A 26,713-nucleotide genomic window follows, 5' to 3' on the forward strand; every position below is an offset into this window, starting at 1 on the left:
CGGAAGTCAGGGTCTGAAGCTGAAAAGAGCTACAACTAAAATATATTTTTCCTCCAAGTGGTTCCCAAAATATGTGATGGATAGCTTCCCAAAGTGGCAAATTCTTCAAAGACATGAAACACTGGGCAGAAGGATTTCAGTCATTTGCCAAGAAAAGTCTCCCAGCACTGTCCCCTCTGCCCCAGCTTCATGGCTGGTATGCTCAGAACATCTATGGGATATCTATCCATCAACCAGTAACATCAAACCCTCAATGCTGTGGTTCTTGCCAATTATTGCAGTCATTTGCATCTATTACTCAGGGGGAAAAGTAAATATTTCTATCTCCCTGCTGATGCTTCACAGCATACCATCAAAAATCAAGCACATTCTTGTAGGTTTACAAATTAATGACATCTGATTTTGCAAGTAAGGATTATGTAGGCAACTTTTCAGTTGACATATGAAGTTCATTGTACTCCAGTTCACCATACTAATACATCTAAAATGTCTGTACAGTAAAATCTCTTCATAAATGAGCACAATTCCTACCACCAGTCCTACCAGTACATCCTGCAGACCACTGATGAGTAAAAAGTTAAAGATCATGGGAAATTATGCTTCCTAAACTGTAGTTTAGAATAGATACTGTAGTTTGTGTTACCATTTGTAACCATAAATATTTCATGAAGAGGAGAACAGTCTTCCAGGACCTGTGCCAAAGTAGAAAACATTGGTACATCTGGAAAGACAGGTCTCTAAGGTGACAGGGCCAAAAGGTCCCCAAGTGCCTAGGATACAGTAGCAGCCCAAATGTAGCTCAGATCTTAACGGACCTGAAATTTGTATTTGAGTTCTTCAGAAACAAAACCTAAACAGTTGTAGGCAAATCTCAACCATTTCCAGTGGAAAATGTTGACTTTGCAAAAAACACATAGCTCAGTGAAAAAGCCCTGACGGAAAATCTTCAGCAGGTCTAATTACAAAAGAAATGTTGGAAAGAAGACAAAGTTTAGATTAACTTTATTTTTTAAAATTACATGCTACACGAAATGCTTCATGAACTTTTCAAAGCAAAAATGGATTTTGTTTTATATTATTATAGCTCAATATTTTCTCTCAGTGCTTTGTATGTTAAAGTTCTTGTAGAAAAAAGCCCACAGTCTCCTGGACATTAATTTACATTGCTGAGTCTCACCACTGACTGTAAAGCAGCTTTAGAAGGCTCTGCTGATAAAGACTTAAAATGTTTGCTTTTTTAACAGAACAAGCCACACTTTGATCTGAACAGTCTATTAGGACCACTATGCAAGCCTAGTAAGCCTCAGATGGCAGGGATGATGGTATCAGCAGTTGTTTATGAAATAAAGGGTAGAATTTACAAACTTCCCAGCAAATACAAGAAAACCAGAAGAAGACAGGACAACGTTAAAGGTATGCTTCATGTTCAAAGAAGCACTATTTCTTTTTTTAAAGAAACCTCATCAAATACAGGAATTTGATTTGAAAATGAAATCTTCATTATAATATGAAGAACAAAGTGCCCTGGCCTCATTATCTGCAGTTTTAGTTTTGTTTAATGCATGGTTCTGTCCTGAAGGAAAGCCAAAGAGATAAAATTAGATGAAAATATTTACAAATGTAAATAATTTTGTGGAACTGAAAGTCAAGTGTACCACAAATGAAATGCAAATAAAACAGCAAGCTAAAGTCCTACTTGCAATTCGCTGGTGTATGCATCTTTGCCATTTGAAAGCAATTAAAACCCCCACCCCCCAACTTAAAATAAAGAATATGTATTTTGTATGAACAGTAACATTCCCAGTCATACAAGCACAGTTTTCCCTTCACTCTGCAAGTAATGATAAAGTTAACTTCCAAAATTCTGTTCATTCTATGGTAATAAAAGAGAAGACAAGAAAAATACTGCATGTCCACCTCTTGCTCCCCTTGGCTATAGGTACAGTGCCCCAAAGTGACCCAAATACTTTACATTCTTGTGAAGCATGAGGCACCGAACTCATTCACAGTCCTGCCGGGTGCCCTTGTTTAGGTACCTGGTTTATGTTTCAGACTAGCAGCTGGCAAACCTTCCAGCACACATAAACAGAATTTAAACTCCACTGAAACAGGCAGAACCACCACTGGAACAGCTTTGTTTCCTCCAGGTCATAAAGGTATAAACATTCTTCAGAGTAGTTTTAGCACAGTGCCATTAACTTTTGAAATTATTATTGTTCTGCCCATTACACCCATGACCACAAAGGACATATTTTATACAATTAAAAACACACTTAATTTGCCCTAATAGAGATTAACTTCAATGGTAAATTGCTTATTTGCTATGTAATGATCACAAATGTAATTGCTATAAAGAGCAATTGCTATAAAAAGCAACATTTAACTTTGTTATAAAGACAAAGTTAAATGTTATTTAGATCTGAATATGTCTCAAAGTTAGCGTAGGGATAATATTGTTCAATGGACTAAGCAATGGTTCATTCTTTAACAGTCTTTTTTGTACAGCCACAGCAATAAAGTTAAGTGCCCAAAATGTTAATTCCTATATTTATTTGTCTCAGTTTTTCAAATAATTTTAAAAATAAATAACAATTATGCTCTTCTATTATGGCACCATCCCAAAAAAAACCACAGCTTTTTCCAGCTTGTCAGAAAAGGAACTGAAACCTAGTTGTTCAAGATAGTTTTTAATTAAATGTGGAAAAGAATTTGGAAGCTTTAAAGTCTTTCATTCTTAGCTTGATCGTCTGTCATTTGTACATCTCCTTTTTTACAGCGTTCCTCACTGGACTTCTGCCCTGTTACTGACAGAATTACTGTAGTGACCACTTTGCTTCTTCCTATTTCCATCCCTACTAACAGATAAGACCATTTCACTAACTTGCTTATGACCTGTTCATTAACTAGACAAAATTAAATTCCCTTTTAGGTGTATTTTTTGTTAGCATCTTGAATCTTAGTCTTCCAATTAAATGTTCCAATTTACACAATTGCATGACAATGAAATTTTTTTTGTCTATAGAGAATTAAAAAAAAGCTTAGTGCTCTCAACAGCAATACTTCCAGATTCATAAAAACCCAAAATTTTTATAAAGACACCTCTCTCAATTACACTAGTGCCTACCTGATACATCATAATTTTAAAATTTTTGTCATTATTTTCAGAATTCTGTATAACTCTCCTCTTTAAAGACGTTCTTTTTTGCTGCCACTTAAGTTCCATAAATTTTGCCAAATTATAAACCACTGAAGCTGAGAATACTTGTTTTTTTATGCTATTCATATTTCGTACAGAAGCACTCACTGGACTGAACAAATCTTAAATCAGAAATACCATTTGTTCATGTATATCCCAACTATATATTCTAGTCTTCATATTTAAAAACAGCTTAAGAGTTATCATGTCAAGGTTAAAATGATGGTAAATAATCAGAACTAAATGTATTAAAATTTACATTGTTATGTTTGTGTGTGAGGTGCATGGGCATTTTGTTTGGTTGTTTTTATTAAATTGCAATAAAATGTATACCTTGAAGAAAGAAAACTTATAGGTATATATATTCATGGCCAGGCCAGACCAGCCTGCAGGCAGTGCTGTGTAGTTCTGGTCAGAATGGTGTTTGGACCTTTGTGAGGATGTATTTGGGTGATTTGAAACACCAACACATCAGGCTTGAGTCCGCCTGCCCAGCTCTCTGCAAATGTATTTTAGATTTCTGAAAGTGCAGTTTCTGTCTGGTGAAAGGTCTGGAGGTGAAGCCATATGAACTATTCTGTTTGGTGAAAGGTCTGGAGGTGAAGTGGATGAGGTCACTTGGTCAGTTCAGCCTGGAGGAGACTGAGGGGAGACCTCAGTGAAGTCAACAGCTTCCCCACGAGGGCAACAGGAGGAACAGACACTGATCTCATCTCTGTGGCAACCAGTGACAGGATCAGAGGGAATGGCCTGAAGGTGCGTCAGGGGATATTTAGGTTGGATACCAGAGGGTGGTTGGGCACTGGAACAGGCTTCCCATGGAAGTGGTCACAGCACCAAGGCTGACAGTTGACTGTATTTGGTCAATGCTCTCAGGCTCGTGGTGTGATTCTTTGTGCAGGGCCAGGAGTTGAACTCTGATGATCCTTGTGGGTCCATTTCAACTCAGGTTATTCTATACTTCTGTTTCAAAGAGCTAATTTCTGGTCTGCTTAAAAATAAAATATTCAACTGGATTTAGGTTCTAGGGTATGGAAATAATATTCTGTTTCTTGATATCTTTAACAAGGTAAAGCAAGATTAAAGAATGCAAACCCTAAGTCCTTATTCAGTGCTGGAAATTAAAAATAATAAGTGTGGCTGGCCTGTGTCCACAGAGCTACACAATTGTATTTTAAATCCAGAACGCAAATGAAATGTCTAACACACAGTTAAACAAATCCACTTGATTTCCCAGAGCTACGTGCTCTGTTCTACTTCCAGAGTTCTGTTTTAATCAGAAAAGATAAACCACAATCATTATTACTTCATTTAATTACGGTAAGTGATGCCACATTTGAGAGCAGGAAAAAAAACCCCACTCCGTAACTGAATACTTCATGCAGTTTTTAGCAGACTAGAAATGCCCAATTTATTTTTCTTTCTAGAAGAAAATGCACCTGACAAAACCTTGGAATTACTTCTAGGACATTTTGAAAATCTCATGTCTGATAAATATAACTGCCTCAGAGAAACTACTTTCTTCTTTAGAAAACTTCTCTGTGAATGAAAATGACAAGCACCACAAACTTGTCAAAGTTTTACTCATCAGATGCAAACACTCAGAAATATATTCAACAAAAGAATTTTGTAATACAGAATTAAAATACAGAAATATTTATCTAGTTGACATGATTAGAAACCTCTCCCAGCCTTTTTAGCCCATTAACCAAACCTGCAAAGTTATAAACACTTTGCTAGACCTGTCCCCTTGCATGATCAGACTTGTAGGGGCAGTGATGTGGTGCAGTAAACTAATCCTAAGCATCCTGCACCATGCCATAAACATTAGAGCAGAGCTGGAGGAAAGTGGAAGCTCTTCTGGCTCCAGCTAACATGGCAGTTTTAAGTCTGGTCAGGAGAGGAAAGTTTCCCCTGCAAAATAATGTACAGCCACATTAAGTCAATCCCAAATTAAGCCATATATGTTTTTAGATAAAGTCTATGGAACATCATTGGAAAAGACAGATCAGTTATCCCAAGTAATTTTGGGCACGTAAAAGAGCTGTTCTAGCCATCACTTTGTCCCTGGAATCTAGAACAAAACCAAGAAACCCTCCCTAGCCATAAAACTAATAGCAGAGGGCTAGTAAAGTTTATGCAAGATATGGTATAAGCTCAGATACAACTGAAGGGACTAGGACATCTCTGGAGAGGAACTGGAAGTACTGAATCCCAGAAACATCCTTCCTTTCCCGTTCTGTCCAAGAGAGAGCAGGGGGATCAAGAGAGGAATCTCAGCTAGAGCCTCTGACTGAGTCAGCAGTCGCCTGGTCAATCTGATGGAGGAGGGAGCAGTGGTAATTTACCATCACTCTGAGGCATGTTTGCCATGACATGGCAGGGGGAGAACAAAATGGACAAGCAAAATACCTTGCATACCATCAGTTCTTACCCCTACATCACACGAACACCTGCAAGGTGCCACACAAACACCTGCAAGGCCCATTTCAGGGCAAGGAATCGTGTGCCTTGTGCAGGATTAGGCAGTCTGGCCATGCAAAGGGCTTAGTACCCTGCAGCTGGCCATCTCCCCCTGCAGCCAAGAAAGACATTTGCTAAGTTACTGCAGTTGTTCAATCACATTAACCACTCTGAGGGGGAGGCACTTGTTTCCCTGAAATCCCACTAAGATTATCACATTGCCTTTCACTGCTACCAAGGAACAGACAGCAAGAGTGAGTGCGTGAGGGAACAAGTGAGAGACAACAAGAAAAGCAGAGGGAGAGACGCAGTTGTGGCAAAGGAGCTGTCTTCAGACTCAGCTCACCAAAGCTTCAGAAGTATGAAGCACACGTGGACAACCACTAAAAAAATACCTACAGTGAAGCTCAGGATCTCTGCAATTTCATGCAGCAACAATTCCTCCTCTAATACACCATTGGCATTACTTAACCCTTCAAAGAAAAAACCGTTTGTCATTTTACAAACTATGGAAAAGGCATCAGTGCAAAAATCATCTAAAAGCAGGTGTAACTGATCTTTAAAATTTTGTAGCACTTTGAAGATACCATAGTTTCTCAGGTTTTGAGATCAGTATTTATACTTAAGATAAAAGAGCAACTGTCTTTGAAGGAGTTCCTTTCCACTCTGCAGTTTTCATTTCAACTTATCAACTGCTACATTTATCTACCATTTCAATATGCATCTGAAGCACTACAGTCTTCTTTCTCTTAGCAATAGAAAAAAATATGATCCTGTGTGTCAACAATGATACATAGGGGAGGTTCTGAATGGATATAAGGAAACAGTTTTCACTGGGAGGGTAGTCAGGAATTGGAAGAGGCCACACAGAAGATTTGTAGAATGTTTGTTCCCAGGTCTGTATTTCCAAGACCTGATGGGAAAAGCCTTCAGCAACCTGCTGCAAACTCAGGGTTCACCCTACTCAGAGCAGCACATTCAACCAGAAAACCTCCACCCAACCTCAGTGATTCAGTGGTTCTATAGTCTACTGTCAGATAAAAGGTTATCAAGTTCCTCGAAAACACCACAGAGAACCCCAGGCGTTTTACAGAAAGTTTTAAAAATTAGATGTTTTACAAAACATTATCCATCGTGAATTTTGTCCTGAGTACCAGGCTGCACTCTTTATGCATGATGCAGTTCAATCAATGATATGACTAACAACCTTTTACTAAAAGCACAGTTGTAACAAACTTATAAAGCACATGCATTAAAAGATAGCAAAAGAAAAAGAAATAATCTGCTCCTTAAAATATCCTTTGCAAATAAGTAACAGCATAATAATTTACAGACAACATGTAATGTGTTTCTTCATCACAGGTATTTCTAATTAACACTGCATACATTTTTAAATAGTACTTGTTAAAGCAGACAAACCCACACACAGCCCAAGGAAGCAGATGCACACACCCATGCAGAATCCACTTTGCAGGTGCAACTCATCCTCACCTTGAGACTGGGTTTTGCAAGGAGTTTCAACAGCTCTCGGATCTCACTGCTCAGTGGTTTGCTCTGCAGCTCCTCAGCCAGCTGGGTGGGAGATTGAATCAACAGAAAGACCATTAGCAAAGCGTTGTTTTACCCAGTGCATCAGTGACAACCCAGAACCTATCTTGCTCAAGGTTATTGCTTTCAAACAGAAGCCAGCATGAAGGAAAACACCATCAATCACCGCGCTTCTGTTTCTGGCCCTCAGTGGACCAGATTTAAGCCAGGCCTTTTGGCTCAGTTTAACACAAGTAATCATTTTTGGCAAGAGTGCAGCCAGATCACATTCTGATTTATAGCAAAGGGGGCAAATCCCAGCACTTCATTTAAGTGAACGGTCCTTTGCGTGCAGACAAAGAACTGCTTGTAAAAATCACTGGATCAAACTTTGACACTGTCTATAAAAAACAGTTTCGAATGAGGTGGTGAAATCCACACTGCTTCCAAAAACCCACAGTAGCTGTGCTGTTTAGGACTGGGATAAGAAAGCAAAGTGCCCCTACAGTGCAAGCAATCTGAACCTTTTATTATGTTTACACATACACTGGAAGGAGCTTGTTAAACGTGAAGCAAGTTAATTATAATTTATAACAGGTCATCAGCAATTCAAACCTGTAAAATGCACAAACTGTGTCCTAACAACAAGATCAGTAATTTATGTTTGGTTATACTACAAAATTGTGGCTTGGTGAACAATAGAGCAGCAGTTTAACTTTTAATCCCATGGCTTTTTGGCTCACATCTTGGGGTTTTCTTATCATGCCCTTCTCAACTAATTTGGACCCAAGAGGCATATTTTACTGCAGGATTTTAGACTCAAACTATTTTTCCAGGAGAAGGAAAAGCTAAAATGCATTTGACAACACTGAACTTTGGTTTAAAATTCTGAAGCTACATGGCTCATAATGAAAAACATGATTTCAGATAATAATTTGTTTTCTTTGCATTAAATCAGTATCATAAAAATGTCTCAAAGGAAGATTGGCTATTTGCAGCAAGTAATTTTATTTGTCTAACCTAATTTTAAATTGGTACTTTCATTTTGTATACATTTTCAAGAAAAATGGATGGATATAAATTTTGCATAATTATATATAATAGACTAATCTAATTGAAGAAGTTGTTCTAGACATCAGACATATCTTGAATACCTTTTTTTCTTTTAACCTTCAAATTAAACAGAGTGTCAAAAATTCATCACCTACCATCCTACAGACTTTTAACTATAATTCATAGCTAAGAACATCCAGCAAGTACCTCGGTGCTAATATTAACGTTTGAGTCTTAATACCAAAAGATTAGAAAAGAATCTCTGTAGGAAAGGTCAGAATTAAATATTTTTAGACACAAAGCCAAATATTGGGGTAATCTGACTGCAATTGAGTCTGCATGTTGGAAAAGCCCTGCAAAGCTGAAAATATTCTGTGATAGGAATGACAGCAAGTCTATGACATGGGTTACCCTTGGTTCTCTTTTCATTCTTTAGATTACACTGCTCATCACTGGAAAATAAAATCTATTAATTTGTGTTTCACTGATGGAGACAAGCAACCACTCAGCAGAATGACCATTTCAGCATTTCTCCCTCAGATGAACTGTGCACAAGTATTAACTCCAGCAGAACTGCTATTGGCTTTGGGGGCACAAATGCAAATGCACATACGTACGGTTTAGAACAGTGAGAAAAAATACTTCATTACTGCTTAAACAGACATTTTAATCTTACAATTTAAAATTTTTTTTTCAGAGATAAAATAATTCAAAACTTGTTTTCCTTCATGTGATTTATATTATTTTCCAAATATTTTCATTAAGGTTTTATGCACATTTAATACCTTGTGATAGAAGAGGAGGAAGACAAAGATTGATAGGCTAAATTGTGTTTTCAGATTAGCAAAGAGATACCGCCTCAGCTGGTGTAGACTGGATTTTTATTTGTTGTTGTTGTTGTTGTTGGTAAAGTGCTGAGATTTGAAACAGCTACCCGCAGCCGTACATGGCATACTCAGGACACACTGACACTGAGCAAACTCCTACACTAAAGACTGCAGGAAAAGCTGTCTGAAAACCTCCTCTATGATCTCTTGAGGGAACATAACATTTCAACAAGCTCTTTATGAAAAGCTGCCACTAAAGAGAGGGGAAGAAAAGCAAGGGAGAGGGCCAGATGTAGAGTGAGGCTGGCAAGGTGGGGAGCACCAAGGATTGGTCTTGAAAGCTTCCGGAGAAAGTTCTGAAACTTCTTTTGCCAGAACAGACTTTCTACCATCCTTGAGGCCTTATTTGCTGTATATGGCTACCCTGCCAGTGATATTGTCATGGTTTAGGAATAGTATTCCCCAATTTAGTACTCCCACTAAAACCATGCACCTCTTTTCCTTTCTTCTCCAACACAAATGCAAGATCACAAGATGAGGTAAGAACAATTTAATGGAAACAGTGATAAGACAATGTACTGTACTGTATGTATATACTATTACTAAATAAGTAATAGCAACAATATTAATAATAAAAGGTGTAAGAAAATAAATTATTCATATGGAAAAACTCCCTGATAATAGACAATACCAGACGGCTCTCTCCACCCCCTTTTCTTGACTGGAACAAACCCTTTTTTCCTGGAAGAGAGTGCCTTTCACAAACTCTGAACTGACATGAGGTGGTGTGGAATAACATCCATGTCCTAACCATGCCCTCTCCCATCTAGTGCAAAAAATTAACTCTGTCCTGGCTGGAACCAAGAGAGATGTTTAGATCATTTGTACGAAATCACTGAACCCTAAGTCAGACACTGCTGCTCCAAAGTAAGAGGCAAGCAGAATGTGTGATGGGAAATTCAGCCTAAAAGTCCCTGGTGGGGAGGAGAGAGAAGGTATGGCATCTGAGAGTATGAAAATGTTTAGAAAAGTCTTGCCACAATTGTTACTTCTAAAACTGCTTTAAAAATAACACAAGAATAAGAATACACTCCTTAAACAGTTTTATTTATGATAGCAGCACATCAGAGTTGGGTTTAAAATCAAGCAGGAAATATCTACTTGCTAATTAGAATATCGCCTTCTTTAACTATACAACAGCTACTATCAGTAGGAAGAGAAAACAGTAATTTAAAGCCTATTGAAATGAAAGTGTGTTTAATAACACCAACATGCTCTTAAATCCCTGAAGTTGACAACCAGTTAGACAAACATGCCAACAAATGAATAGCACTTTAAACCTGAAACTGCATGAGTTTGGGAGTTACAAAGTCCATTGCATGTAATTTTGCTTCCTCAAAACTTGCTGATAGCTACCAAAACATAGAAAATCCTGCAATGTGCTAGCCTGACTGTAGCCACCAAAGGACATCCTTTACCTAGGAGACAGTGCCCATAAAAGCCACAGCTCACCTACACACAATTAATGTAGAAGCAGCAAGAGCGTCTACTAAAAAGAAGCTGTACATTTGAAGTAGGTAGATGCCTAGACACAATCATGTCCCAACATGCACACTTAAAAATACCACCTTATGTACATAATAGTACATTCACAGGGTTAAAAGCCCCAACTTGTCTCAACTCAGGAGTGACAGAGTACTTCAATTTGGAGATTTCCAAGACTATACATTTTAAATGGGTCTGAACGAAGAATGAGACTGCTCAGCATTTCTAAAAGTATCAAAAACTATGTTTTGCATCCAAAAATAAGAAATTATTTTTATTAAGAATTTTAGCCCAGAGATTCATAACACAAATATTAGCAAGGATTATTAATATGTCAGCAAGAACTTAATGAAGAGAATTTCAACCAGCTTTCTAATTTTCAAAATTACTATCAACACTATTCAAAGCTATATGAAGGTTAAAAAAATATTACTAATATATGCCTGATGTCAAGGCTAATGTATTATTATAGTTGGTATGTTACAGGATATAGCTCTCCTCCTACTGAAACATGTTTGAATTACAGTGTATCCTTTTTTCAATAGTCTTAAATAAGTCTAATTTAGTTTCTTGTTAAAATGCTACCAGTTTCAATTCACAACTTTTAATAATTTGTAAAATTTAAAAACCAAAATCTATTCATTATATAAATAGATGGTTAAGATTTTAAAACAGCTATAAAGTATGTGAAGTTTCAAACATGCTGTATTGAAAATGGATCCTAATACATATTACCTTTTCCAAAAAGCAACCTGACATCATCAATCGCAACAAAGATTTCAGGATTTCACCTAAACCACAGTTTATTAAACATTTCTCTATTCTGGCCTACCTCAGGTTCAGTCATAGTTTATACAGGTGTGTTCACAATTCATCTGAATCCTAGAATTAACCAAATAGCAAGAAATGGCAGGTTGGATTTTTTTTCTTGAAAATAAAAATTATAGTAACAGGAAATTAACTACTCCATCAATGCTGACCACTTTTACAATTTATTTTTTGGTTATGAAGGTAATTTAGAAAGCTCCAATATCAATAAATCACTACTGTACTTTTTCTTAAATAGTTTTCATTTTTTTTCAACAAGCCTCCATTCTAGGCATTTCATATGCTTCATTTCTGTAATATTATTTGTCATTTCTTGTGTTCTGTCAGCAGTGCTGCTATCTCATTTGTCTTTATTTTTCCAAAGCATTCCTCTTGTCTGTGACTTTCTCAAAACACTAATAGTTGACAGCTTTTCCCCTCCCAGCAGAGTTCCAGCCTGTAATTTTTATTGCTTAGTTACTAAAGCAGAACAAGAGGCTACCTAGATGCAATGTTTTTATAACATGCAAGTGAATAAAAATCAAAGTAATATCAGCAACAAGCCCAGTGATGACAGAAGCTTTGGAAACCTTTGCAGCTTCTTATGATTTCAGCTCAGAGGATTACATTCATATGTTTGCACTATGAAGAGTTCTGCTTGCAGACAGTTTTTTGGTGGACTTGGTACCAGTGATCTCAGCAGGGGACACTTACATCATCTGCCAAGGCTGCTGCACCATGGAGTATGGGCATTGGGTTCTGTTTTTCATAATAATGTAGTTTTTCATGAATCTGGAAGACAATAGAACAAAGTGATAAGTTTATTTAGCAGCATGAGAAATGGTACAAAATAACCCTGTTGAGTCTGTTGACTGTCTGTAACTAAACATCCTTACAGTAACCTACAGGCAGCAATCATGTAAATGCAATTCATCATCATCCTCTGTTGAAGTGCTAAGAATATGAAATCAGATGGAAAAAATGCTCAGTATGCAGACCAACCCACAGAAAAACTAAACATTTGTGATTTTTCTCTCCTGGCCTTCTCTCTCCATATTTCTAACATATTGCTTCAAGTATCAATTACATTTTATATTGCTGCTGAAAACACAAAGCATAAAGTGTTTATCCCCAAGATGGATATAAAAACCCCTGTAAATTATGATTTATGAAGTGAAATAATAGCTTGCCACCCACATCTTGACAGACAACTTGACGGAGCAGCTGCCATCATTAAAATAATTCAGAAACAAGGGCAAAGGAGTGCTAATATTAATTCTAACACATCTGAAAGAAGGAGGCAGTCCTTCAGCAAGTTAAGGTTTTTAATGAATAATTACCAACATGAAAGATGCACTGTGCTTTGGTTCTTCCTAAAATGGAAAGGATACACCATTATTTAAACACCACCCCGTTCCCTCCTCCACAAGTTATGCATTTCAAAATTTAGATTTTTTTCCAGTATGAATGCTTTTAAAACCCAAAGTATTTTAGGATCTAACAAGTTTCTTTGTAGCTATTTCAGAATAGCATAAAAGACTGTATTAAACATTAACATTATTTTCCTGAATATACATGGATACACAAATATTAATTAATATCTTAAAAAAGAAGACAACAGTAGTCTGAACTAATGCAAATATACCCCATTCTTAGATTCTGTGCTTTAGTTCTGCTGCTCTGAAGGAAGCATGAACTCCAGATGGTTGGAGGAGTTGCAGAAGGAGCTATATCAGGGACTCCTGTGCTTGGCAAGGAGGGGAAATCGAGGTCTGGCAGAGGCCATGGGGTACAGAATTTGGCTGGGGACTCTCTCATGTCCTTGGGAAACAGGATCCCCAGTGATACCCTAGCACTCCCCAGCACACTGCTGGGGGAGGAACAGGACAGATGCCAGACAGCACAGACAGATTTAAAGAGCAAGCAAACCACTCTTTGCACATTGAAACTGTTTAGAGCTGACCAGATCATGCCCATTTTGAACCAAGTGTTCCCTCCAACCCTCCCCACTTCTTCCACATTTGCTTTTCTCTACTTACTTCTCCCCCAGCAGCACTCACTCCTCTCACTGCCTAGGACCCCCTCACTCTTTAGTTTAAAGCTCATTCTTTAGGCCCATTCTTTTTAATTTACACTGAACTTTCACAAATACGTCCATAACAAGATAATGCCATGTCAGTGACACTTGTGCTTGCCGCTTTTCCTGTCTTCTGCTGTGCTTCATAACCCTAAGCCCACAGCTGTTTTTCCTCATTTAGACTGTATGCTCTTCGAAGTAAAGAGCATGTTAATACAATATGGTATATCAAGGTCTAAGTCTTGATTGATTCTTTCATCATTTCTGCAACCTTAACAAGACTATTTCAGTATGTCATTGGTTAAAGGATGCTGAAGTTCTAACATATCATGGTTAAGCATGAAGGCACTACAGTCACTTAATTTATAAATTGTAAAATAATTTGTTCTCATCTGGAAATTACATGGAAAGCACTACTGTCTCCAGAACATGAATCTGAATTTTACATCACTTATGTAGACATTGTTCATTCAGCAATTACTTAGAGTAATTCATACTGGATTTCACAAAACTGTAAGTGACTGGACAACTTCATATTTCTAGCTCACAAGGCAGAGAAACTAAACAAAACAAGGAGTTGCAGCTCCCTGCGTTTGGCAGAATTTACTTGGACTGTTAACTTGAATAACTAAGAGGCATAGTAAATCAAAAAGTCTCAAAACCATCATTTTTTGATTGCTTCGACAACATCTTGATTTTATGCAGATTGAGCTTCTGTCAGCTCTGAGGTCAGAAGCAGTTGTCTATATTACCCTCTAGTTTCTCAAAGAAAATAGAAGTGCCACTGCCAATTAAGCTGTTTTTATCCTGAGCAACCTGTACATATTTTTACCACTGAAATTAATAAAGGGAAAAAATCAACCAAATTAAAAAAAAAAAAAAGTGGAGACAGCCTTGCTTAACCCATCTTTAAGAAAAATGTTACACAACTGTAAATTCATGCAACAAAAAATAGGTTTTCAAGAGGTGGCACAGTGTAACCTGAACTTGTTATTGGCTCTATCTATAGCCAGAAATTGCAGAAATGACTGAAAACAAGTTTTTATTTTCCTCAGAGTGGATACTGGATTCCAGTTAAGCATTTACAGACAATCATTAAGGTTTTATTTGATTAGGGAGGAGTTGTAGAGAGTAACTGCCTAACCAAAAAACCAAGAAGCTAAACAAGTAAGCAGGAAAATTTAACTACTACTAGAGAGTTCTAGATATTGGCTTTTGCTACATCAGGTTGAAAATTTTATTAATTTACTGTACTAGCACAGTAATTGACTCTAGGGATAAACATTTTATGGTCTATGGTAACAGACAGTGCAACTTCAGCACACTTCCATTCGAGATGCAATAAGAATGGGTTTTTCCCCCAAATATCTGACTTTATTTGACAGTAGCTTCCCTTCTTAGTTGAATCTATTTTTTAAATCAGATCATTAGATGCAAACATCTGTCTTTCACATCTTTGCAATTTAAAGGATATACCTACAGAAATTAAAATCCACTGGTCTGTGCACCAAGATGCAATCCATGTGTAATACAGGGATTTCCTTTCATATTAGTATAAAATTACTACATACATCATAAAAACAGTGACCTTACACCTCTAACTTCTGGATCAGTAATGTATCCATAATGCACGCAACACTTTTATGTAGTATATTCCTGAATGCAGTAAGACAGGAGATTTAGCACAACTCCACAGATAAAGCAAAAATTTCAGTAAGGCAAAAATGCATTTTCAGGCAACTCCTTCCCTCCTTGTGTCTAAAAATGTATTCCAAGACGATTTGTTTGATAATTTCCCCCACAGACCACAGCACTGCTGACTGGCCTCAGTTCTTCATGTTGTATTTTTAGGCCTTTTTTGAAGACAAGTACAGCACTTGCCTTTTCCTACTCACTGGGCAGTAGGTCATCTCTGTTGTCTTTCAAGAGTGACAGAGCACATTTGCAAGCTCAACTGGTAGCCTTTGAATTTGCCAGAATTCAGGTTGATGAATGACTGCATTTATGATAAACATCTTTAGAGAAACTACTGTGCATGCAGCCATATGCTTTGGCAACCTCTCCACATGCTGCCTTTCAGTTAATTATTTTCCCAAATATGAAATATTCACATCATGCTAATACATGCATGCCAAGCACTGCATTTCCAAATTTCAATTCTTATACAAGTAGAATTTGAAATTTGAATACCTAGATTAAGTGACTACATTGATGAAAATGAATAATATCAAGTAGCCAAACACAGAAATGAAAAGCAAAACAGGGCAAGGTGGTGCAAATAGTTCTTCCCTTTACAAAACTCAATGAAAATTCAACTCCAACAGAAGTTAAAACCACTCTGGAACACTTTGAGAGAAGTAAAAGCAAGAGCATTCACCTACTCAAGATAAGATGTATCATACTTGTAGCCATGTGTTTGAACTTCAAGCTAAAGAATTCTATTTAACACAAAAGGCAACTTTAGCTTACAGTGCAATACTGGATGTCCAGTAACTTTAATACCATTGCCTTATTTCCACTAAACTTAAACAACATATGGGAAATATAGGGCTGTATCATGCTTAAAAATAGGAAATATAGTACATCTGTTTTAAGTTCTTCTGACATTTACATGTAAAGCCTCGATGCTGAAAATCTCTTCACAGATGAGACCAAGTCTGTTAAAGCAAGAATTATATATTGTAAATAAAACATTAAAAAGCTGTTCTGCTGAACAGATGACTAAGTTGTGTGGGGCTTTTTGGTTGTTTTTTGGGTTTTTTATGACTACCTATTCTTTTCACTGTAGAGTAGGAAGATCTATGAAGTTCTGTAGAAACTGACAATCTACTCTGAAGTTATACCCCAAGAGGGAAAAATAATCATTTGCAAATTAATACAGTTTTTGGCACACTTGTAAGCAAGAAAAATTGTTTCTGGATTTTCCCAGAGAGACTGAATTAAGCTTTCTATAATAAAGCAGAGTAGTGTCCTCAGCCAGGACTATTTCAAAACCCAAGAGGAGTTTTGTAAGTCAGAAAAATAAAAATCTTAAGCAAAGAGTCCTACAAAATAAGCTTAATTTCTCCTTTTAGATTTCTTAATTTCCATGTACAGTTCTAGTATCATATGGTATTAGGGGAGTGGGATAAGCATGTACCAAAGGTGCCAAAGAATTAACAGAAGACAAACTTAGTCTTTCAGACTGAACAGTCGGTATAGGAAAAGAGTAAGTGTATGTAAGAGTACAATATGCAAACACTTGTAACCCAAAAAACACTGGCCATCAACGAGCCATACCAGAACATAAAAGACAAGAACTGTCACACACACAGTGTGAAAATGTTCTGCCGACCACACAAGGGTGTCATCAGCTACTCAGACATGTCAACACCTCTGGATAAGAGCTTTTTTTATGGTAATGACACCTTCCTGAGTGGAGGTGCTGAAGAGGATCTTGTGAGTATTTGCCCTGACCATCATTCTGGAGCAGACAGCAATTCTGGACCAAAGTGCTTCTCCTTTTGAGAAACATCAGAAGCTCATACCCTCTTATGAGTTGTATAAACATTCCCTTACTTGGGTTTTATTTTATGAGATGAGATATCACTCAGCATAAAGATACTGTACCTGCAAAATTCATTTTAGCACCACATCATATACATTTCTGGGGTTTTCCTCTGGACCATCCTAGTCTTGCCTGCTGAATACCCATTAGCAGCTAATGTGCTTGTTGAGTTTCAGCAGAAAGAAACCCATTTCATATACTGGACTGCTGATGTAAAACCAACACAGCAGAAGCTGGGAAGATGGGAAATTGCTTTAAAAATGCAGAATGTCAATATAAACACACACACAAAGCATTAAGATGTGTCTAGAAGACAGGCATTGAGTATACTGTTGTAGAAAGTCCGTAACAGTTGGCAGAACATCTTCTCTAACTGCTCTCTTCATTGTATTTTTCATCATATATCAACTGCAAGAGTGTCTGAAATCAAAGCACTGACAAAAGCCATGCAGCTGCTGTATTTATTGTCTTAGTCCCTTACCTGGATGCATAATGAAGACTCCTGTATGCAGAGAAGCTGTTAGCTGTCCACCAAAGTTTCAGGTTCATATATATTTGCAAAAAATGACTGAATTGCACTAGTGGCACCACTACAAAGTGGTGCTACTACAGAGGAGCATCTACACATGAAGAAGCCACAGCAGATTAAGAGAACGGAAAAAGCAAAAGAAAAACTGTTGAGGGAGGAGTAAGTGCTAGTTTTGGCCTAATCTGCAATTTGTGTTCTGCATGTGAAGTGTCTGAAGCAAGAGAAATAATTCCAAGGCACTCATGACCATAGAAGACACATTTGTGAATAGTTCCAACATTCACACAGTGAGATTTCAAGAGAGGAAATAGGTTTTTCAGTAATAGTATGACCTTAACTCTGGGATTTAGACTCTTGAGTTCACTGTCTAAATATATCAACAACTTTGAGTCAAGGTAAAATAAATAAGCAAGTATGAAAAAAAAGAAAGGATGGGCTACAATGAAACAAATTAAAATAACTATTACAACCATTCAGAAATTATAATTACATACCATCATCTCCGCTGAAAGAGAATGCATATTTTGCTTGATGTAGAATTTCAATTAAAAGATTGTTTAATTCCCTTCCTTTCTAATTCCAGAACCATACTGCATCACATGAAAGTAACAGAAAAAGTAGCCAACTCTTTGATTTATCTTTATCACTCAGTGGTGGTCTGTAAGCCTATTTACACAGGACAAAAATACAGACTGAATGCAAAACTATTCATTTGTTCCCAAACCTTCCTATAGTCCTTCTCATTGCAGCTTTGGTACACTAAGGAACTTAAATACATGAACAACTCTGCAGTGCTGTGGCATGATGAACACCTAGAACACATACAGCCTTTAAATCACATCCTAGTCATACCAACTGAAGTGCAGGCGGAGATAGAATACTGCTAAGAAATTAGCATTGTGTATTTTAGAAAACAGAAACAAAATAGAAATTAATAAATCACAGCTAACTATTCAAAGTTTGCAGTGAGCATTTCAATCCCCATAGTAACATTAAATTGCCTCAAATATAAAGTAAGTAATTGTAGAAAGGCCTCAGAGAGAATGTCACAAGAATCAAAGCATGCCTCAGAAGGCTTAAAAGCAATACCCAGAGATCTCAATTCTAGCCCAAATTGTCACAGCAAAAAGTTTTAGCTCAACAGATGAGGCTCTCCTTTAAGCCTTTTTTCCAAAAAGCACAAGCATGAACAGTGGGATGTGCCTGCAGAGCTGTGACTCAGAGCTATGTCTTGTAATAGCTCTAATTTAGAATTTCCTGTCTTCATGCTAGTATCACCAAAGAATATGAGAGAAAATTAATAAATATCTCCACTATGCTCATATACCATGAGTTCCCTTTAGCCGAAGACCAAAGAAAGCCTTTAAAATGGAGGCCCATTAACCCAGCACTGCCAAGTCTACCACTAAACCATATCCCTAATTGCCACACCTACACATCTTTTAAACACCTCAGGGATGATGACTCAACCACCTTACTGGGCAGCCTGCTCCACTGCTGGAGACCAGCCCTCCAGTGAAGAAATTTGTTCTAAAATCCCATCTAAACCTCCCTGGTGTAACCTGAGGCCATCTCCTCTGGTCCTATTGCTTGATACTTGGCAGAACAGACTGACCCCAGCTGGCTACAACCTACTTTCAGGTAGTTGTGGAGAGCAGTAATGTCTTTCCCGAGCCTCCTTTTCTCCAGGCTAAACTCCCTCAGCTGGTCCTCAACAGACTTGTGCTCCAGATCCTTCCCCAGCTTTGCTGACATTCTCTGGACATGCTCCAGCACTTCAATGTCCTTCCTGATTTGAGGAGCCTAGTACTGAATACAGAATTTGACGTGCAGCCTCAGCAGTGCTGAATACCAGGGAATCATCACTGCCCTGGTCCTGCAGACCACACTATTGATGATACAGGCCAGGATGCCATTGGCCTTCTGGGCCACCTGGACCTGCACTGGCTCACATTCAGCTGATGTCAGCCAGCACCCCTCAGTCCTTTTCTGCCAGGCAGTTTTCCAGCCACTCTTTCCCCAGCCTGTAGCACTGCGGGGGTTGTTGTGACCCTTGATGCCCTTGTCCAGATCATTATTAAAGATATTAAATGGAACTGGCCCCAGTACCAAGCCCCGGGGAACACCACTGGTGACCACTGACCAGCTGGATGTAGCTCCATTCACCAACACTCTCTGGGCCCAGACATCCCAACAGATTTTTGCCCAGCAAGGAGCACACCCATCCAAGCCACGGACAGCCAGTTTCTCCAGGAGATGCTGTGTCAAAGGTTTTACTCATGTCCAGGTAGACATATCCACAGTCTTTCCCTAATCCAATATGCAGGTCCCCTTGTCACAGAGGGAGATCAGATTGGTCAAGCAGAATCTGCTTTCCTAAACCCATGCTGGTTGGGCCTGATTCCCTGGGTTATCCTGTAACTGCCACGTGATGGCACTCAAGACAATCACCTTCATGACCTTCCTAGGAACTGAGGTCAGGCTGATAGGTCCCCAGCTCCCTGGATCCTCCTTCCAACCCCTCTTATAGATGGGTGTCACTTTTGCTGACTTTCAGTCAACTGGGACCTCTCCAGTTAGCCAGGGCTGCTGTCAAATGACAGAAAGGAGCTTTGTGAGCACTTCTGCCAGCTCCCTCGGTACTCTTGGGTGGATCCCCCGGTCCCCAAAGACTGGTGTGTGTCTAAGTGGTGTAGCAGGTCACTCACCACTTCTTGGATTACAGGCCTTCATTCTGATCCCCATGCCTGTCTTCCAGCACGGGGGTTAGGTCCCCACACAACTGATCTTACTGTTAAAGACTGAGGCAAAGAAGGCATTAACTACCTCAGCCTTTTCCTTGTTCTTTGTTACTGTGTTTTTCCCCAAACCCACTAAAGGATGGCAATTCTCCTTCTCCATTTGTTGCTAAAAGGAGGTAATACAGTAATAGCATTTGCTATTTTATTTTTGCAATGGTAAGCAAAACAGATTAAATACTGGCTACAAACCCAGTTATTCATGCAGAGTTTCTAAAAATGTTTATTTTACTTTTTTAAAAATTCACTTTGAATTCATTGTTCCTTATACAATAAAATAAAGGTCCTATTATATGAGATTTCACAGACTTCATTCAAACGGGCCTTTTTTTGTCAGTAATAAGCAAAGGTTTTGATGACTTTGCTTATAGGAAAAGGGTCCCTAGATAGACAGAGGAAGTTCAGACCAAAGCTAAACAAGTTGCACTTGCTCCAAAATAAATTTCCCTGCCCCTTTAGAGCCAAACAGTCTACATGGCTACTGTATACAGTATTTTCAAAATTGTTTTTCTGTACTTTTAACCCCAATTCCAAAGGAAGGAGCATCAGAACAATTCCAAATTTGAATGAAGCTTTCTTATGTGAGCTAAGGACATGAGGTCCTTGAACGGAAAGAACAGAACACCAGACTTTTCTTCCTTTGAAACAAGCAGCCTTCAAACTGCAGTCTGTGGATGCTGAAAGATCCCTATAGTTTTAATGCACTACTCTTCAGAAATACATTTTCAATTAAAATCTGGGGAATAAAACCATCATGTCCCAGTCTCAAAAGTACCAGTCAGAATTTGATAAAAGTATAGCAATTCTCTTCTCCAAAAGTAGACACTGACCTGTGTAAACATGCGTTAAAATTGGTAAAAGTTTGAGGGAAATATTTCATTAGAGCAATATTGAACTCAGGATTCCAGGTCTCAAATTGCTCTTCCCAATTTATGGCCCTTCTGTCTATACACTCCTACTCTGATGTTCCCTCCTCCTCCCCTCAGTATTATTACTTTAATAAAAACACTTTTCAAGTTGAAGCATTCAGATTTAAATGGAAGACAGAATTTGAGGTGGGCTCACCTAAGTGTCTATTTTTCTCCCTTCCTTTCATTAAGAAAATGATAAGGGTTCATCATTCACAACACAATATATCAAATCTTTCATTAAAGATCCTGACTCAGCTCTCAGGATATTTTGTGCAGTACTGCAGACATAGCAAACTGAATATGCATACAGCAAAACTCTCAAAGTCATATATAAAGACTGCAAGGTTCAGTGGCAACAGTACTCAGAACTATAACCATTTTTTATCCAAAGATTTAAAAGCACACTACCAAAGGAACCGTCGGTTACCTCATCACCAAAAGGAAGACAATGACTAATCACAGACAAAAAGTGTATTTGATTTCCAAACCAATACTACTACAGTGACATCTCTTCAGAAAAAAAGTACTGTAATCTTACATTTTTCGGTATTTCAATTACTGACAGTGACATACATATCACCAACTGCAATACTTGTTTATATGTCAAATATATCAGGAAATCTTTATTTCTAAGTGACGTTTTCAATATACTTTTACTTACAGAACACTTAATGCAAGCAAGAAAGGAATTGTAGCTCCCATTGAAGCCCTTCAGTGTTGAGGAAGAGCACACAGAAAAGTTGCACAGTTGTAATGAAAGAGACATGGAAACAGCATTTACTGCAATAATAAAACAGCTGTTTATATAATGATTCTAAATAAAAAACTTCAAAACATTTAATTCAAGACAATAGTGAACTAAAAATTAGTTAGTTCAAATAAAAATTAACAAATAAAGAACAAAAATTTTCAAATAAAAATTATCAGGAAAAGACAAATACATGTCTCTACTATTTCAATCCTACATTCCAAAAATAAACTTTGGATTTTGTTTTTTCTTGTTTTTTTCATTTTTCTCATTGAAAAACTTTCTTTTCAGGTATCAACTGACTGTGTCTAAGTAATGCAAAAAAGACTTGCAAAATGTATGCCTAACTAATTTGAATTATTATGTAGAACTAATAATCCAAAGAATTGATCTAAAACATCAGAAATTAAAAATTTAAAGTCTTGGTATTGGTCAGGTTTTAAAAAATATAAAAGTTTCTTCAGCTTTATAGCAAACCTTTTTTAAACAGCTCAAATATAATGTTACTGTTTTATGTAGAAAAGTGTTTCTCCTTGTAAGGTCTGGTATTTTAAATGTAAAGATCTTTATGAATTTGAGTAGAGGAGTTTTTCCTTAGAAAAATCAGAAAAATATAATCCTTCTTTGATCCTGAATATCAGAATTAAATACTTCAAAGAAAAAAAACCCTAAAATAGATATGCATAATTATACTGATAAATATGAATGGGAAAATGAAAGAAATAAGACTGGAAATGCTGCTGAAATGTAAAGAACAAAGATCATATCAACAGCTGACTGCACTTAGAAACAATCATTATTTGAAATCCTGCTAAGCAGAAAACATACTAACAACAGCACTCATCTTACAGCTGAGGTTCACCTGGGAAAACAGCAATCCTGAAAGTTTCATGACAGGTGATCAAGTTTTATTGTCTGCAACTTTAAAAAACACAAAGCAATATTCCATTATTTCCTAGTACTTTATGCTGTTATGTTGGTTAGCAAAGAAAGTGAATTCAAACAAAAATTTACAATATTTTCTGTGCCAATACCAATACCCATTCATGTTACATTACTCCTAAAGTTCAAGTTAGAGGACTGAAGAGGTAACTTGCTAAGAATATGGAGACAGCATGTTGAAAAAAATTAAATTAAATTAAAAGAGCACTTTTCCATATAAAAAGGTAACAGGACAGGTTTTAAATGACCAAATAAATACAGTGGAAGAAGAAACTTTCACATGAGGCAGAACTCAAAGATTAGAACTGTCTTTGGAAATCTGCTAAGAAAGTATAGAAACACTGTGCAATAAAAGCAGGTCCCCAGTTCACTGCTAATAAACTTCCTTGAAGTCTAAGTTTAGGATTTAATTTAGAGGCTAGAAACAAAACAAGTATGTGCCTAGATTTAATACTTACCTCAATAATGCCTCAAATGTCTCAATGTTTTCTTTCAAAAAACACCTACACTTACATAAACATTAAAACTATCTAATTCACCCACAAGTCTGTTTTTACCCGTAAATGTTCTGCTTTGTGAATTTCATTTCTTCTGATACTACTGTTTTTAAACATGACCAATTCAAACTAATATTTTTATATTATACAGAACAAAATTTCCAGACTTTTTTCCAAAAAGCAAGTGACTTCCACTGTTCTGTTAACAGTATAAATCCAAAGGAAAGAACTTTCCTAACCCTGCTCACTGAGTAAACACAATTCCAACAGGAACAACAGCTAAACTACTCGTTTGATTGTCAGATGGTTGCTTTTTTCAGCAAGCTCCATTCCCCGCAGAATTAAGATCCTAGAGAAATGCCAATTACCTATTAATTGAAGAAAACAGGATTTGCTGCATACAGGCTAAGACACTTTGGCATAGAACTGAGCTTTTTCAGTTTTACTATTCAGACAGAGACTGCTAACTTTAAATCATGAAGAGCTGGGTTTATTCCTGTTTAGTACAATAAACATCATCCTTACAGTCTGAACTCAACACAACCTAGTCCAAGATTGAATTCAACTCAGGTTCCCTGAAGAGATCACTTCTGTGCAGCTCAGCTACAGAACTAACCCATTCAATACCCAAACTTCATTCACAGACATGGACGTCTATGCTGTAAGCTAAAATTAAAGACATCTATATAAATATACATAGACATACATTTATCAATTAGCACCATCTAGTGGGGTCAGTACAATTTATGCAATGTGAGAAATATGCAGCTCACTTTCTGCTTTTTCTACTTCCTATGCAATATGTCATGATACAGCACAGGTCACACAGTTAATATATCTCAGGTGCAAAGACAAAAAACAACAAAGACGAACAACACAAAAAGCCAAGTCATTCACAACATTATGTTTTTCCCTTATAAATTACATTTTAAGAAAAACACTGACATTGAAAGCTGCATGTCCATACATTTGAAAATTTACTGATAGGAATAAAACCCCAAATCTTTTAGACATTCATACACAGGCAAAACACAATTACAATTTAATTACTATTTTCTGTTCTTACTCTTTTGCTTCCCTAACAGATGCCTCAAGAAAAATCTGCCACTTTTTAAAAGAAGCTACTCTGAAGCATCAGATAATTCAAAAAATCCTTTTATTGAAGGCCTCCATCATCAGAGCAGAATTCTGCTGCAAATACAACTTTTGCTAAAACTGCATTGAAGTCCCACAAATACTGGATCCCAACCCAAAACCCTAATAAAATAATAGAGTAAATACTTTTTAAATATTCACAATAATTAATTTGAAAGTGGTCAGCTATAAACAGATACTATGGACTAACCTTAACCATTAATGCAGTTTCTCAAAAATGAAATCTAGAAATAGATTTTTAGTCAATTCTAGACTTAAAACTGCAGGAGACTTAAGTCATGCAAATAAAAAGTGCTGAAGAACTTCAGATGTAAAAGCCATCAGAGGTAGACTCCCACATACATCAACTTTAGGCAAGACAGACAAATAAAAAGCAGCTGCATGTGAAGGCGCTTAAATGCACCAAGCAAAATCTCTACCAGCCTCTGCCAACAGGCAAGGGAGCTAAAAACATCACCATTCCCTTCTCTCTCTGCCTGCATACTGTCCATGTTAAAAAATCAAGCAAAACAAAACAGGAAACAATCACTAACATTATGTTCATACTCAAGACTATTTGGACAAGTCATCAATGTAAAATTAAACATTTACTTAAATGTTCTTTAATGAAATCACGGCCATGAAAGCAAAGAACACCTGTGAAGACATGCTTTGCATTCAAGCTTCCCTTGTTTCTAAAAGAGGTGACTGGCTGCAAAGCCTTTCAAGCAGATCACAACACACCAAGCAGACCTTGGACAATGAGGGACAGACACAAAGTCACTTTTTTTTTTTGGGGGGGGGGGGAATAATGGTAAAAGTAGGTGAAGATAAATTGAAAAATGTGGAGAAAATATGTAAATAGGGGGGCAAAGTTAAGATCAGTTAAAACCAGCAACAGAAGACTTGCAGTGAATACTTCAGAAGGCACAGAATGTAAGAAGAGAAGCTGCTGTGGTCTACACACTGCAGCCAGGGGCCAGACTACATTTTAAACTGCATGGAAATCAAAACAAAGAGATTCTAATAAATCACTTAATAACAACAAGCAAGATTTATAGCAACCATTTTAATTTAAAAAGACATGAAGACAGCATCCTAATTTTACTTAAAAGGATATAGAGATGCGTTAGGAGTAAAACTTCAACCAGAAAATTACAATAGTTTTAAAACACAGCACTAATTCTCAACCTTCCCTGTAGAGGACAGAGAAACACCAACACTTAAGTGCAATGTGTGCTGTAGGATAAAGAGAAATATGAAAAATAATGACAAAATATTGGAAGAAAATTGCAGTAATTTAGGAGAGATTTACTGCCATTTCCCCATACCTTTTCAGACCAGTGCACTTCAAGTTTTGCACTAAATCATCTAAACATACAAACCTGTTTCACAGGAAGCTTCAAATCAAAGCAAGCATATTAATTTATTTTTATATTGGAAGAGGTAACACAAATGTGTTTTCACAGGTGTACAAAATTACAGCCACGCCATATCTTTAAATACTGGAAAGCTGGTAGAAAACAGCAGAAATTGCCCAATGAAGAGACAAGAGTAACAAAGATAAGGGAGCTGCATTGATACTCCTACCATTACAAAAAAGAATATAGGGATAAATTCAGCAATTTCATTCTTGCAATAAGAATCTATAAATATACAGAGCAGAAACACAAAATTATCAGCTCCTGGGATGCCAAGAGATTTCCTGACAGTTTCCAGCTTGGAACTGTTCCCCAGCTCAATCCATTTTTTCCAAGTAGGATTCAACCAAAACATTAGCTAGCATGATCTAGCCTGGTTTACACTGCATTTGAATATGAAACCAGCAAAAATTTAAATAATATCAGGAGTATCATTATCCACTGATGTTGTGTTTTACATTTTTATGCCATGAATCATAACATTAACAGAGCAAAAAGGCAACACATTTCCTTTTCTATTGTGCAAAAATGTTAATTTACCCTTGATAGAACAAAAATAACGATCCAGCTTAAGTCAAGTTCCCCCACCTCACTTAAAATACAGTGAAGTACTTTAACCGTGCCCATCTTTAAATGATCAGCCTCAGGTGTATGAGAGGTCACTCCTGCCTACATTATTAAACCGGTGGAA

General features: G+C 37.1%; 1 protein-coding gene across 4 annotated transcripts in view; it reads right to left on the reverse strand.

Moving 5' to 3' along the window:
* The window catches only part of MPP7 (MAGUK p55 scaffold protein 7), a 145,521-nt gene that overhangs the window by 51,025 nt on the left and 67,783 nt on the right, over positions 1-26,713 (reverse strand). For all 4 annotated transcript variants that reach the window (XM_068172333.1, XM_068172323.1, XM_068172306.1 and 1 more), the window contains 2 exons: positions 12,133-12,210; positions 7,151-7,231 (listed from right to left, as the gene is read on the reverse strand). In XM_068172333.1, coding sequence (XP_068028434.1) covers positions 7,151-7,231; positions 12,133-12,210 — 159 coding nt within the window. The remainder of the gene's footprint in view (positions 1-7,150; positions 7,232-12,132; positions 12,211-26,713) is intronic.

This window comes from Anomalospiza imberbis, chromosome 1, assembly GCF_031753505.1.
Source record: "Anomalospiza imberbis isolate Cuckoo-Finch-1a 21T00152 chromosome 1, ASM3175350v1, whole genome shotgun sequence".
Taxonomy (NCBI): Eukaryota; Metazoa; Chordata; class Aves; order Passeriformes; family Viduidae; genus Anomalospiza; species Anomalospiza imberbis.